The 15,783-nt window shown below is 40.4% G+C and overlaps 1 protein-coding gene across 7 annotated transcripts in view; it reads right to left on the bottom strand.

Annotated features, from left to right (window-relative positions):
- fbln2 (fibulin 2) overlaps positions 1 to 15,783 on the bottom strand; it is a 187,234-nt gene that overhangs the window by 140,535 nt on the left and 30,916 nt on the right. For all 7 annotated transcript variants that reach the window (XM_087994267.1, XM_043707999.2, XM_043707995.2 and 4 more), the window contains one exon: positions 1,392 to 1,568. In XM_087994267.1, the coding sequence (XP_087850393.1) occupies positions 1,392 to 1,568 (177 nt within the window). The remainder of the gene's footprint in view (positions 1 to 1,391; positions 1,569 to 15,783) is intronic.

Raw genomic sequence — 15,783 nt, 5'->3', positions numbered from 1 at the left:
TCTCAGGTCTCTACACCTCTTCCTTTCAAGGTCAAGTTACTCCAGAAGTGTGGTAAGCTATTGCATGTTGTCGTCGGAAGAACGAGGACTAGGGGAATTATAATACCCACCTGAAATCCTGTCAGTCAAAATCATAGACTCTTTTCTAATTTTTTTTTTGCCTCCACAATACCCCTAGTGAACTGAACAAAAACAGTCATTCTTGGCTGAAACAGTCTTTATTCCTGATAAAGTGCCAAGAGAGTTATAAAAATATTCTGACCAATGAGGCAGAAGCGCAGACAAAATGGAAAATGGGTCACATACCCAGTATCTGTAAATGAAAAACCCTAAAAATTTGAGAATGTTAGGCAGAATAACAAGCAGATGTCCCGACAATATTGACGTGGAAGAGAACACCTGGAAATGTAAGTTGCTGCTCGGTCAGGATGCAGGGGCTCCCCGATTTACGAACGTCCGACCTACAAATGGCTTGTGTTTATGAACATGATCCCATACAGGGGGGCAATTTTAAAGATCTGACATACAAACATTTCCTATATATACGAACAGCTGCTTTACATTATGTTGCATTGTGTTCTAACTTGCATTCAAATCCACTTATGAATGGAATTCAGATGGAACCCATTCGCAACCCAGGGCCTGTTCGCAGATTGATGCAAGACAAAGCTCCCATTCTAAACTTTAGATAAGGTTCACACTCACAGATCAGCCACCCTAATAATGAGTAAAGTAGGCAGTTTCACAACAATGAATGTCAAATACGTCTTACAGTGGAATTTGTTTGAAACCCATGAAGCCTGTTTGTCATGATTAAAATGGATGAGTTGTATTTCTGCCTTGATAAATTAAATGTTACCAAAAGTTGCATAGATTGCACATTTTTGAAATGTTCGATCCCTGAAAAGCAATTTTGTTAACAGTTGGGAGAAAATAACAGCCCTTGATGATACACCTGCAATCCTTTAAAATTTAGCAGTTTGTGAATAACTGAAGCAACATTAATGTTAAAAAAGTTGATTAACCTAACCTTGAATTATAGAATTGTAATTGATGATAGCTAAACAGGAACAGTTAAATTCTAATTCACACCAAATCACTGAACATACATATTCAACTCTGTTGCTAGTTGCTGCATTGAAGGCCTGGAAAACAGGTCTTAAAGTGACAGCAGAATGGATCACAGAAAGGAAAGCAGCAGGTTGTGTACTTTTTTATTCTATGATTCTGATCTACTTTCAAATTCAGGTCTTTAAATTCTCAGCTCTTTTTCAGAAGTAGACATTTCTCTATCTTCCATACAGGATTGGCACATTCTCTCTCTTCTACTTCCAGACTTTTATGCTCATTCTTCTGCTATATTTTTCAAATTCAGACTCATTGTAGCTTACCATCTACTTCCTTGTGAGTGGGTTTCTCTGAGCTGGTGCTGGAATAGTTGAGATGCTGCGATGGAGCTGGGGAGGATGTAGCTGGGGTTGTGGATCCCAACGTTGTGGCAGCAGTTGTGAATCTGGAAGAACCTAGGTGATCCCTGGAGTGGTTGGCCTCTTCATCCAAAGCATTTCCTATGAGGTTGAACACAGAAGGGTATATTTAATTGTGTACACGGTGACCTTTCTTTTAAATCATTCATGTGACCTGGCTTAAAGGAATCAAATTAACTGTAACTTAAAGAAGCACTTGATGTTGATAACACACTTGATGAGCTTAACTAGCCTTTATTAAACCTTTGCTTTCTCTTCTCTAGCCCTATTATCTCTAACTCCCATTGCTTATTACTTACAAAGCTTCCTTCGTGGAGTTAGGGCTTAGTGTTGGGTGGTCCTCCTTCAGTATCTGTTCTGGACAATTCATTAGGTGTAGCACTAAGTCAGATATTAATAGGTCCACACTATTAATATGGTGAGAACCAAAATGAATCAAACTGAACAAGTATTTTTCCTCACAGTAACAGGTTGAAGAAAACAAATAAGGAGTTTATTTCAAATGTTTCCTGTGTTCACTCAGGATTGGGATGGAATAACGCAGCATCAAAGGAATAGAATGGCATCAGCAACCAATGATGACAATAGTATATTGGTCCACTTTTTTTCTACACGTAATAGCAGGTTAGGGCTTAATTAAGAGTTATGCTGGTTCGATTCCAAATTAATACTCTTCTCATCTGTAGAAGGTTCTTCAAGCAAGATTTCCAACTTGACTAATAGTTGAGACCAGGCAACTAATTTTATCCAATTTACAGCTGTGCAATTTAGGAAAGTTGTGTAACATGGGTGGCACAGTGGCTCAGTGGTTAGCATTGCTGCCTCACAGCACCAAAGACCCGGGTTCAATTCCTGCCTCAGGCAACTGTCTGTGTGGAGTTTGCACATTCGCCCCGTGTCTGCCTGGGTTTCCTCCAGATGCACTAATTTCCTATCACAGTCCAAAGATGTGCAGGTCAGGTGAATTGGCTGTGCTAAATTGCCCGTAGTGTTAGGTGGATTAGTCAGGGGTAAATATAGGGGTGTGGGTTTCTCTTCGGCAGGTTGGTGTGGACTTGTTGGCCCAAAGGGTCTGTTTCCACACTGTAGGTAATCTAATCTAAACATGCAACAAAATCCTATGATTTCAAGACTTTGGTGGAATTACATAAAAATCCCAGAGCATTCATGATTAAGAGATTCCCTCATTGATGTGCAGAATTCTATGCATGAATGCTTACACTATTGGCAGCAGTCATTCCCTGTTTATTTTACGTCGGTTTACTGCACTACTAGAAGACCAGAACCGCGATCAAAATTTAACCCAGAATCAATATCACATGAACAGTTCATCGAGTTGTTATCACAATGCCACTTGTGGGAGTTTTCTGTGTAAACATTAGTGGCTAAATTTCCTTTGTCACATCAGTGAATTAATTTCAAAAGAACTGCATCTACTGCAGACTGTTAGTGTTTTGTGATTGTGAGAGATGGTATATGAATGTAAGCCTATCTTTTTGGTCATTTGTTCCAACCGAAATTATTCTAATCCTTTGGAATACATGAAGGAAATTCATAAGGTCACCAGAGGAGCCAAAGTAGACTATCTATTCCCTATGACCATTCCTTGCAACCCATTTAAAGCTTTCCCAGCCTTAAATTGTTTTGCTGTGATATTCTGGTCTTTATCATAACTTTGGAGGAACAGACATGAATTAATCCACCAACATCCCTGCTGTGTAGATTACAAGACCATGTATTAACTGATAAATTGAGTTGTCATAAGAAGTGACTGTACCCACCTGCAGTGTTGAATTCCGTATTTGTTTTATCTTCCTCCACAGGAAGCCATTTACTGTAATAACTGGAAATCACCAGTCACACACCATTGACAGCAAAAGGCCACTTCTGAGAACAAAAAATACCCTACAATTCCCAAGAGATAAGCCATCAAATCTCTCAAAGTGTAAGTGGCCAAGACTATCAGCATCCAGCCAGATTCAACACTTTGTGATCTTAGCTCAAGCATGGAAACAAATAAGTTACAGTTTGATCCAACTATCTGCATAAAATTCTAAAGTCACAATTTCTCCTCCTTTAGTTGCAAGCCACTGATGATGGAGATGTAGACAACTCACTTCACCCCAACTTGAACCCATAACATTTTTATTCAGCCTATCATTTATCCCTATTTCTCCAATACACCAGTCCAGAGAAATTCGCCGTATGCAATGGCAAGTAACATCTGACAGTCACGGCAGAAATGGCAGTATATCCGGGTGATATTCTCATTCCATTATTTCTATGTATTTGCCTGTTTAGAGGTGGGTCCATCCATTTCATGAATGGAGAAAAACTAGTATGTATGACTCCAGCCTAAATCTGATTTCACTATTCTTGCACTTGGAAAGGTTGTTCTGTTTTGAGGCAGTTCTTTTTGACTGTGCTTCTGGATGTTGCCACATTCAGCAACTAAATCAGATCTCCCCAGCAAAGCATTTTATTTTCCAGTAAAATACGTTACCAATCATGAGAGACGAGACATTTTTCTTGTAATCCAGTAAAAGTCTGTATGCCAATACTACTTGAAAAATACTCTTCCTACAAAAAGCCACATAAATTAGCGCGGTGGCAACAACAACAGCTGTTGGTAAAGAAAGCTGGCTATCAATCACGTAAAATATAAGTTGCAGAATTAAATATCACAGTGCTTAGGAAACAGGGAAAGAGAGGAGTAATAGGTACTGAGTTTAGGGGATTGGGCATATCTCAGGCTTGAATTGTGCATTCTGAAAGAGTGCTACATGTGCTTCATATTAATACAAAAGTCTTACAAAGTTACAAAATAAGTCATGTGTATCATACATACAAAGATCAGAATTCTGGAGAATAATTGACATATCACTAAAAATCTGACCCTTTAAAAACAAAGTACAAGTTAAAAACAGCCATGAATAACAGGTATTTTAGTTCTAGGGATCATTAACATCTGACTGGAGGGCTTTCCAACAGATCGCATCAGCAATGGGAAAGAAGCCTGCCTGTTTTCTGGTTGTAATTTCCAGGGAGCCCCCAGAGGCCTATTTAAAGCGGAAATGCAACTCTGAAAGCAAGGTTTCATTCCCATCCGGCAGATTGTTCTGTGAGATTGGTATGGTAAGATTTGTTACAGCAAGTCCGAAGGGCTCTGGAGCCTCCCTGGAGGTCTCAGTGGAAGAGGGAAGGGAAAGCAAGGATGTACTCTTTCAGATGATTGTAATAATTGACAACACCTCACCTGAAGTGAAGTGGCTAAGATCCTCAGCTCCAGGAACACTGCCCCTGAAGCCTCAGTTCCTTGCAGGAAATGTTCCAATGAACTGACAAAAGCAGCAAAGGTGAATAGAGCACTCCATTTTTCCATCACTCAACATCTACTGGATCACATCCTTCAACAACCAATGCAAGAGCCCTTCTCATCCTCAATGCAAATGATGCCCACTTCTTGCTTGTTCCCTTCACAGCAATCATTGGCAGAACTCTGTTCTCACCTGGAAAGGCCTTGCAGCGTAACGTAATACTCTGATGACTCCTTCTTTGTTTCAAACTCTGGCCACTTAGTTTTTTCAAAACTGTCCCAGCCTGCTTACATCTTACTTCTTCCCTCTTCTTAGCATTGCATAAGAGCCACACACATGAATCTTTCTTTTGACTATCCACTCACAAATCGATTCCTCTTTCTACACAAAGAAAATGAGGCAAAAGGAGGAGCGAGATCAGCATTTGTACACTGACCTTGAAGGACAAGTTCCAGTGTAACATGACAGCTGTATAGTTGATACATTTTAAGACTAGAGCCCTATCTAATGCAGGTGGCTGACTATCATTTGTACCTCATACAAACACACACTCAGTGACTCTGGCCGTGTCAGGCCACATAGTGAAGCGGGTGATCTGTTATTCTTCAGTATTTCAGTGCTAGGCTAAAGTTGGACTCTTGTTTTCCCTCCCTTTAGGTGTTTTCCAGTGGAAGAACCTTCAAAAGAAAATACTTCGAGAAGGACAGTAAATATCTTTGCATCTTTAATAGTATGGGCATGTATTCACAGTACATCATCCAGTCGTTTGCCTCATTTAAACTGCCCTTCAAATCACTGAGAGATTTGCGATGATGTTTAACTTGCAGATTGATTTGGTTGCATTCAGCTAAATGTATAAGTGTGGGGGAGGAACTTGTTTGGAACTGTGATAAAACTGAAGGGTGGAGAAAGAGAGGAAGCAGGAGCCACAAACTGTGATTGGAATTCATTATATTAAATAGGAACTGTCGGATGAATTTAGCTGGTGTTCTGTTCAACTGGACATATTTTCTGAATTGTTTTGTATTTGTGAAGTCATGCTTTGAATAGGACTATGTAGATACAGGGAAACCTCTTCCAAGATCCACACTCTGTAAGCAGAGGCGGCTAACCTTCTATAACAGTGGAATCTTACATGTTTGAATTCACTGCAAGGTAGATGCCCTCCAGGTTGGGAGTTGGTTGCACTTCCATGCTCAGTTTTGGAGTTTTGGTTAGACATGTAACATTTAGGTTTGTCTGTTTTTACATCAATGGCATTTTGATAATCTTATACCATTACTTCAAAACTCAAATTGCTAGTAACAGTTTAACAATATCATTCTTAAAAGAGAAAGAAAATTAGTGATGTTGGCTCTCTGTCTCAAAATTATCACTTAATTTTTATTATGTGCAGATTTGGTCTCCCTACCTCATAGGTAACAGACTTGCCATGACAGGAGTGAACTGAATACAGTGTTCACTAGGCAGATACCAGAGATGGCAGCACTAAGCTAGATGGAAAGGTTGGTCCACCTGGATTTGTATTCACTAGGGATTAGAAGAATGAGTGGGGATCTGTTTGAAACATATACAATTTGAACAGAGCTGGACAGATAGATGCAAGGAGTACTGTGTGCAGTTTTGATCTTCTAGTCTGAGGAAGGACATTCTTGCTCTTGAGAGAGTCCAGCCAAGGTTCATCAGAACGACTCCTCAGACTGACACAAGAGGAAAGACTGGATCGATTGGGTTTGCATTCGCTGGAATTTAGAAGAATGAGGTGGTATATCAATATACAATATTGATATGACTGGACAGGCTAGCTGCGGGCAGAATGTTCCAAATGTTGGGGAAGCCCAGAGCTAGGAGTCACAGTCTAAGAATAAAGGGTTCGTTCAGGACTGAGAGGGGGAGGAATTTCTTCACTCAGAGTTGGGAACTAGTGGAATTCTCTCCCACAGGAAGCTGTTGGTGCCAGTTCATTAGTTATATTCAAGAGGGAGCAGGGTATAGCCCTTGCAGCTGAAGGGATCAAGGGGTATGGGGAGAGGGCAGGACTGGGATACTGAGATTGCATGATCAGCCACAATCATATTGAATGGTGGTGCAGGCTCAAAAAGCTAAACGGTCCACTCCTACACCTATTTTCTATGTTTCTATGTTTCCTTTGGTTGGAAAGTCGAGAACCAAGAACTACAATCTCAAGATATGGGGTAGGACATTTGAGACTGAGATGAGGAAACATGTCTTCATTCAGAGAGTGATCACAGAAAAGGCTGAGTCATTGAGTACATTCAAGAAAAAGACTGATAAATTTTTAGGTGTTAAAGGCAACAAGGGGTCTGGAGAGAAAGTGGGAGCATGGCTTTGAAATAGAGGATCTGCCATGATCTTATTGAATGATGAAGCAGGCTCAAAGGGCCAAATGGCCTACCTCTGCTCCTAGGTTTAATGTTTCTAAGTTTCTATGATGACAATCCTCCACAACTTCAAGGAACAAGTGCATTACAAAAGGGGTGACAGCATTCTATGCTCAGTGACACATGCAACACAATTGTTCAAAAGATATACTCATAAGATGCCAGCATCATGACAATTGCCTGGCTTACTACTTTCTGTGCTGATCACATATCAGCTTGATATGAGTTAAGTGAGGCCACTTCTCTGTTGTTTGATGTTCCTGAAACATTTGTCTTCCACCCTTTTGAATCCCCAAGTCACTATGTGCAGTTTTGGTCACTACCTCTGACAGAACATACTTGTCACAGAGGCAACATAGACAAGAGGGAAGTCAGTCAATGCTGCAAATCCCCATGTTCTCTCACACCGATTGTTGTTATCCTTGACACAAGTTATGTAATGGCTGGACCTGGCAAATTGAGCATTTGGGACCTACTTGATACAACTGTGCACACAGCAGACTTGGAGATGTGGATGAGATTCTCTATAATAACCTCGAAGAAGCCTGAGGTGAAAATGTTCAGGACAGTCAAGGGTAAGGGAGGACCAACACTCTGGCCTACACGCATTTGGAGTGAACATGGATCAGAAACTCCCTTCCTCATGAAACATAGGGTCCTGATGCATATCCAAGAAACCTCAGCTGTCACTTCAACCAAAGCAATAAAGTTAAAATTGTACCAATGTCAAGTGAGAGTTCAGTCACAAAAAATACAGAAATAAGCAATCTCTAAATATTTCTTGAAAATTCACTAACTATATCGTAATGTACCCAATCATCACACAGTCCCTCAAAGTTTTACTGAGCAATGTGGTTTTCAGCCCATTCAATTAAAATCACAATGAGGTCTTAGTTACATCATAAGGCCACATTTGTATCCATTCCTGATGCACCCACGTGTTCTTCAAGAGAATCAGGGAGTAGAGGGGAGTGTAGTGGCCATCATAAGGAGAAGATGCTGGGGAAGCTGAAAAGTCTGAAGGTGGATAAATCACCTCCACTTCAGGGATCCAAAAGGAGAGCTGAGGAGATTGTGGAGGCATTGCTGCTGATCTTTCAGGAATCACTGGAGTCAAGGGGGTTTCAAGAGGATTGGAAAATGCCTAATGTAACATTCCTGTTTAAGAAGGAAGGAAGGCAGAAGACAGGAAACTATAGACCAGTTCACCTGATCTGTCGTTAATAAAGTTTTAGGGTCCATTATTAAGGATGAGATGTGGAGTACTTGGAAATGCATGGTAAAATAGAGAGGACTCAGCATGGCTTCTTCAGGGGATGTCATGCCTGACAAATCTGCTAGAATTCTTTGACAAGGCAACAAGCAATTTAGACATAGAAGATCCAGTGATCTATTTGAAAATAGATTTGGTGAATCTATTTGCTGTACAATAGGCTGCCATGTGTTAAGGGCAAGGTACTGCCACAGATAGAGGATTGGCTGACTGGCAGATGGGTAAAAACAATGACTGCAGATGCTGGAAGCCAGATTCTGGATTAGTGGTGCTGGAAAAGCACAGCAGTTCAGGCAGCATCCGAGGAGCAGTAAAATCGACATTTCGGGCAAAAGCCCTTCATCAGGAATAATAGAGACAGGGGTCTTTGTCAGGATGGCACCCAGTGACTAGTGGAGTTCCATAGGGATCAGTGTTGAGACCACAAATATTCACATTATACATTAATGATCTGGACAACAGAACTGAGGGTGTTATTGCTAAGTTTGCAACTGACACAAAGATAGGTGGAATGCTAGGTAATGTTGAGGAGGCAGGGAGGCTGCAGGAATTACTTGGATAGAGACTAAAAACCTGCAGACGCTGGAATCCAAAGTGGATAATCAGGAGGCTGGGAGAACACAGCAAGCCAGGCAGCATCAGGAAGTGGAGAAGTCAACATTTCAGGTGTAACCATTCTTCAGGACTGCAGGAATTTGACAGGCTAGGAGAATAGACAAAGAAGTAGCAGACATAATACAATGTGAGAAAGTGTGAGCTTATGCACTTTGGAACTTGTTGCCACAGAGGGCTATAGAAGCCATTTTATTGAATGTATTTAAGACAGAGATAGGTTCTTGATTGGTAAGAGTACCAAGTGTTATGGGAGAAGGTAGGAGAGTGGGATTGAGAGACATATCAGCCATAACTGAATGGTGGAATAGACTTGATGGGCTGAATGGCTTAATTCTGCTCCTGTACCTTGTGGTCCTATGGATATCCTTAACGAAATGAAAAGAATGGCCATCACAAAAACAAGGTAAATCACAATGGCATTCACCTTCTACAGATTCACCTTCACAACCTTGTAAAATACAAATCCTAAAATCCTGCTTTCACTTTCCATGGCTTTATCATCTTCGCAAGCAATTTTTTAAAACTCTGTATTCCTGAAGCATCCAAATCTCTCTGTGCTTTCACCCTACCAAGGATATTAATGTCAACATTACCAAAGTACATTACTTCAAATGTAGTCACACCAAACTGCCACTTAGTCAGAAATGTGATGGAATACCCTCCAGTTACCCGGTTTGGAGATCTAAGGACTCTCAAGGAACTCAACACCATTCAAAACAAAGCAGCCTGCTTGATTGGCACTCCGGCCACCATCTTAAACTTCACTCCATTCATCATTGACGCACATCAGCAGCAGTATATACTCTTTATAAGATGCACCACACAATTCATCAAAGTTCCTCCAAAACCATCATCCAAACCCACAACCTTTGCAACCTAGAAAGACAAGGCATCAGGTGCATGGGAACGCCATCATCTGCAAGTTCCCCTTCAAGAGCACACACCATCTTGACTTGGAACTGTATCACTGTTTTCTCACTGCTGATGAGTCAGAATCCTGGAACTCTCTTCTGAACAGCACATGTGGTGCAGCAATACCATATGGACTGCAGTGATTCAGGAAAGTCGTGCACCATCTTCTCATGGGCTACTATGGATGGGCAATAAATGCTGAAGCAATGTCCATTTTCATGAATGAATTCTTAAAAAGAAAATCAATCAGTGATATAAATTGGCATGTAAAACACTTTGCCATATTTATAAAAATTGAATGAAATGACATGAGTGGTGGTGTGAAGACAGTTCACACCTTGTTGCATTTATCTAACTTACAAATCCATTCACTTAGAATGCTGTTAAAATATTGTCAATATATATGCTTATAAAGTCCCTTTTACTGAAAGTTTTGCACAAAATGTAATAAAACTTGTCTCGGTAGCCAACGATGTTGATTTTTCTGCAAAACAGACTGTTCCTAGTTCTGGACTGAAGCCTATTTAAAATTATTAATATAGGATTACTCCCCTCAAAACAACAAAATTATGTGGACTTGAATGTTCGTTTGGTAAGCTTGAATGACAAAACCCGTCTAAAACATTTTGTTAAAATGTTATTTATGAATGGATTCATCTTATTTCATGAACATTAAAACGTATCTTTTTGATTATTGTTGCAGAAGTGCTGGGTCAGTCATGGAGAACATTTTGGAAACATGAACATCTGGCAGATTTGCATGGTGTAAATCAGTGCTGGACACTGTGAAATGCATATCTAAAATGGGGCCTACAGAGACCAGAAAAAACATTGAGTTTTAAATTTGGTTTTGCAGCTCAAGCATATGGTTTTAATCTCTGCCTCAATATATAATAGCCTGCAGCAAACACACACCCATCTCTTCATCTATATTCTATAATTCGTGTAGAACAGTAAAGGGTCAACAGCATTTGCATTTCAGTTAAGTCTGTAGCTCCATCAGTCCTATCATATATTTCTCCTTTGGCTGTGACTCATTCACAAATGTTTGTATTTATAAAGTAAGATGGTCGTCAAATGCTCCTGGAGACTTGAATGACTTCAAAGGCCCACCCATGTTGTTATAGAGATCATATTAAACAGTGATTTTAAGAAAAGCAGGAGAGGCATCTTGGTAATGTCCCCACTTCTAATCTAAAAGACCCAGGTTGAAGCCTCACCTGCTCCAGGGGTATATCATAACACACCTGAACATTTCTTTCCTATAAATATCGAAAAGAAAATGGGAATAATGGTATAAATGACTCACTGAAGGATTAACATAGCTCTGGCCCCACTAAAATCAATAGCTATTGCAACATTCCTGCATTACTGCTATTTCACCTATCACTGCCACTGTATTGTCCTTTTATAAAGTACAGACCCACAGGAAAGCTACCTAAGACAAAGACTTTGAGACAATTGAATCTTTTCTGATGGTTTGCCCAACACCTACGCTTCAAGATGAATCTTTATTTTGCTAAAGATGGGAATAGACCTGTGCACATTGGATATGCGTACAAAATTAATGCTATCAAATAGCAGTAACAAAAAGATGCATGGGTGGGATCTTCTCAGCTCTTGAATAACATGGGCAGTGGCGAGGGAAATAGGGGATGATCGGCAGAAATGAGATTCTCAATGTCGAAGAGAAAAAGTCTAATTCTCCCACCTGTTTTTGTATGGCAAGACAAGAAATCTCATGAGTGAGTAGTGAGATCATGCCTAATTATTACCTAATCTCACTTCATTAATGTGCAGTTTCCCATTCTCCTCATCCGCTGAATAGAAACCACACAGTGACAATCCCCAACATGAAAGTCAGAGCAGATACCTGGTGACTCCATGCCATTGTCTTGGGCACCCAGCACTATATTCCATGGGCACAATTGAAAGTGTGACCAATGGATCCAGCTGCATCAGAGATTTTCATCACTGTTTCTGTGATAAAACAAAACTGCGCAGAAATGGAAGAGGAACAAAGGTTCCAGCAAGCTCGGGGCCAGCAACAATCTCCTAGGATTGCCGAACGACTTGCACAGCAAGAGTTTGCAGCTGAAGATCTCCTCAGGATGCAGAGGAAGTACAGGAAGTCCCCAATGCCTCCAGATGAGTGAAGCACAATGTAGCTGTGAACTGAGGATGTCCTGTGACATCATCACAGCACTACTCCAACTGTTGACGTGAGACCTGTAACTGGAAGCGCGAGGTGGCCGTCCTATTCTAGTACCCGCTAAGATGCTAAACTTCTAGACAACTGGTTCCTCCAAGACCCACTCAGGACACCTGTGGGATCTCTCATTCCGCAACCCACATGTGTGATGGCTGTTGGAAAGATGGTATTCCGGTACTTAGATCTCTTTAATGTTTGGGAGTTGGGTGTTGGGAGGCTTATGGTATATTCTGACAGGGTATACAGCTTAATCCTAGCATGCTGCACTCTGCAGAGTTGGAGGAAGACAAGGATGGGATGCAATAGACTCTGAAAAGTTCAGAGAGTGGCAGTGGTTTTCCAAGGAGGAAGGTGAGGACATTGAGCTGTAGGAACATCATCTTCAGCATTATGGAGCAGCACAGCATCAGGCAGACAGGTATTCCTTTCTGGTTCCAATTGATGTGAGTTGGATGCAGAGGAAATGCTCAACCTTTGAAAAGAATCTCTGACTTTTACAAGTTTAGAAGATTTGTTTGTTAATCCAGGCTATAGGACAAAGCAAATGGGAAAACATGCAATCATAGGAAGCTCAGAAGGGGGACAGGGTGAGGTGATGGAAGAGGAGCAGAGTCAATAAACTGAAAAATTCCATGTCCTATATCCTTGTGTCAGCCTGAAATTCTAGCCCTTAGTGAGAATGTCAGTAGCATGATAGAACTTGGACCTAATATACCAAAACATATACCCAGTGTATTTGTTTTCCTGGCCAGTCATATCTAATAGCAAACATGATGTACATGCCAACATTAAAAATATGAATGTTGTGCAATGACTGAATTCCAATTGCAAAAGAAACTCTTTGGAAGAGGAAGACATGCATTAGCCACTGTGACATATATGAGTCTTCTCAGTGGCTGCCTGGCCACAAGGCTTAGAGAGAATATTCATTTAAGGTGGTGTGAGGCCTAACTTCCAAAACAACTGAATAAATGTCATAGGCGACCAGGTCAAATCTTCTCAGCAGTCCACTTTGATAATTGTCTGTCTACCACCCTGCCTCCTGGGTCAATAGGATTGACTATATCCATATACTCAAAGTCCTCTTGTGATTTGTGATACTTATTACTCCATTGCATCATGAAATTTCCCAACTTGATCTTGCTGTTCATTCCAGCCTTTAGTATCCAAAAATCTCTCATCTCATTCACTACTTAGGCAACTGATGCCTCAGTAATCTTGAAAAAAATCGGTAATTGCTCAGGAGTTTTGTTCACACAACATGTCAAATTTTGTTCCTTTATCATTCAATATGTTCATACCTAGGAACACATAAAAGAATTTTTGCAATATTTAACATTATGTTTGATGCTAGGCAGTCCAACATCTGTTTCTTGTTATTATTAATTTTATAAACTCTATTCATAAACTGTTGTTTCTGTTAAGATGGTGAAACAAGCCACTTCCTTTTATGGTCATAAAATAAAACTGATGTTCATTTGAAAATATGCTCATTGTAGCATGAATTAACTCATTTACTGTGACTAATTATTGATAAGTTGCCATTTTTTGCTTGTAATGAAAATACCTTGGGATCCAGAAAAACAATTTCTATGGATATAGCGAACAATGGCCATTGGCTACATCGTTTCTGATTTGCCATAATACTTTCTGCAACATGCACAAGTTACAAAAGCAGGAAATTTTAGAATAACTTCACAATGGAGAAAGTTCTAACTGTATCAGTAATTTCACGATTGCAGGAAATTCCAATTCTATGAAACATTCTGTGGCCTTTTATTTAGGAAAGATATGGATCACTTGGTTAAAAGCAACAACATTGGTACTTAACTGATAAAGTGGAAAATTATCCGTTTTGGCTTGTCAGCAAAAAACTGGATAAATGCAATTCAACCAATTACCAGCCCGTCAGTCCACTCTGTATTATCAACATGCAGAAAGAAAGAAATACTGACAACTTTCTCAAGTGTCATTTGGTCATAAATTGCCAACTCACTTAGGCTCAAGTGAAGTTTCACTGGGACAGCTGAGGTCCAGAGCTCACGAGGATCTGGCTCCAAACATGGACAAGTTAGGTGCAAATTGACCAATGAGGCAGTTTTGAACTGGATGCAGCATTAAAGAACACTAGAAAAAGTTAATTAATGATTTTTGCAAGGAAACCGTCCACTTGCCAGAGACAAACCTAGCACATAGGAAGATGGTTGTGGTTGTTGAAGGCCAATCATCCCAGCCCCAAGACGTCACAGCAGGCATCCCTCAGGGCAGTGTCCTAGACACAACTATTCTCAGATTTTTAATCAGTAACATTTCCTCCATCATGAGGTTTGAAATGGAGATGTTCGCTGATGACCTTACAGTGTGTTGCCTTGATTCACTATTCTAAACAATGAAGGGATCTATGCATTTATGCAGCAAGACCTGGACAACATTGGGTCAATAAGCGACAAGTCACATTTGTGGTACACAAATGGAGAACAAAGGACAATTCCATCAAAACATGAGTCTAGCCATTGATGTTCAATGATACCACCATAGCTGAATCTCCATTCATCAATATCCTGCAGGTCACTAATCAGCAGAAAGTTATTGTAACCAAACATATAAATAACTTCTACAGTGAAAGATTAACACTGTTGCCTCACAGCGCCTGAGACGCGGGTTCAATTCCCGACTCAGGCGACTGACTGTGTGGAGTTTGCACGTTCTCCCCGTGTCTGCGTGGGTTTCCTCCGGGTGCTCTGGTTTCCTCCCACAGTCCAAAGATGTGCAGGTCAGGTGAATTGGCCATGCTAAATTGCCCGTAGTGTTAGGTAAGGGGTAAATGTAGGGGCAGGGCTGGGTTGCGCTTTGGCGGGTCGGTGTGGACTTGTTGGGCCGAAGGGCCTGTTTCCACAATGTAATGTAATCTTAATCTAATCTAATCTAATTAACTCTTAATGGCTAGAGGACAGCATACATATGAAACCACCAGTACCTACAATTTTTGTCCAAGTCACACATGATTGTGACTTGGAACTGTATCATTATTCCTTCATCACCAATGGTTCAAAATTATTGTACTGCCTTCCAAAGGCAGTGTGGCTATAAACATCACATGGACTGCAGCCATTAAGAAAGAGGCTTACAACCACTTTCTCAAGACCAATTAGTGATGGACAATAATTCTGGCCTTGCTCATGATGTTCACATTCTGTGAATTAAAAAAAAAAGATTTTGGAGATTTAAGTGAAGGCAAGTAGATTTTTGAAAGGTTTTGAGGTTTCGGGAAGAAACAAAGCAACAAGTGTAAGTAGGAAATTTGGAGCCATGTTAGGAGAAATTTCTGTAACCAAAACAGAAGGACAGGGAGAATCCATAGGAATGTAAAATGAAAAGATTGTTGGATATAGGATGTAGAGTTGAAGCACCACTGCATTGTGTGGGGAGAATCAGGAAGGGGTTTATAAACATGGATACTGATGTGAGATTGGTGCATTAGGAGAGAGAGAAATTGTCATTGGACAGAAAACGTTTGTGAAACATAATTTGGTACAGGATATAGGCAATGGAATATTGATACAAT

Source organism: Chiloscyllium plagiosum, unplaced genomic scaffold (assembly GCF_037043375.1).
Source record: "Chiloscyllium plagiosum isolate Xiang-an unplaced genomic scaffold, Cpla_swu_hap1 HiC_scaffold_14, whole genome shotgun sequence".
In the NCBI taxonomy this organism is placed as follows: Eukaryota; Metazoa; Chordata; class Chondrichthyes; order Orectolobiformes; family Hemiscylliidae; genus Chiloscyllium; species Chiloscyllium plagiosum.
This window is presented reverse-complemented; position numbering and strand designations above follow the sequence as displayed.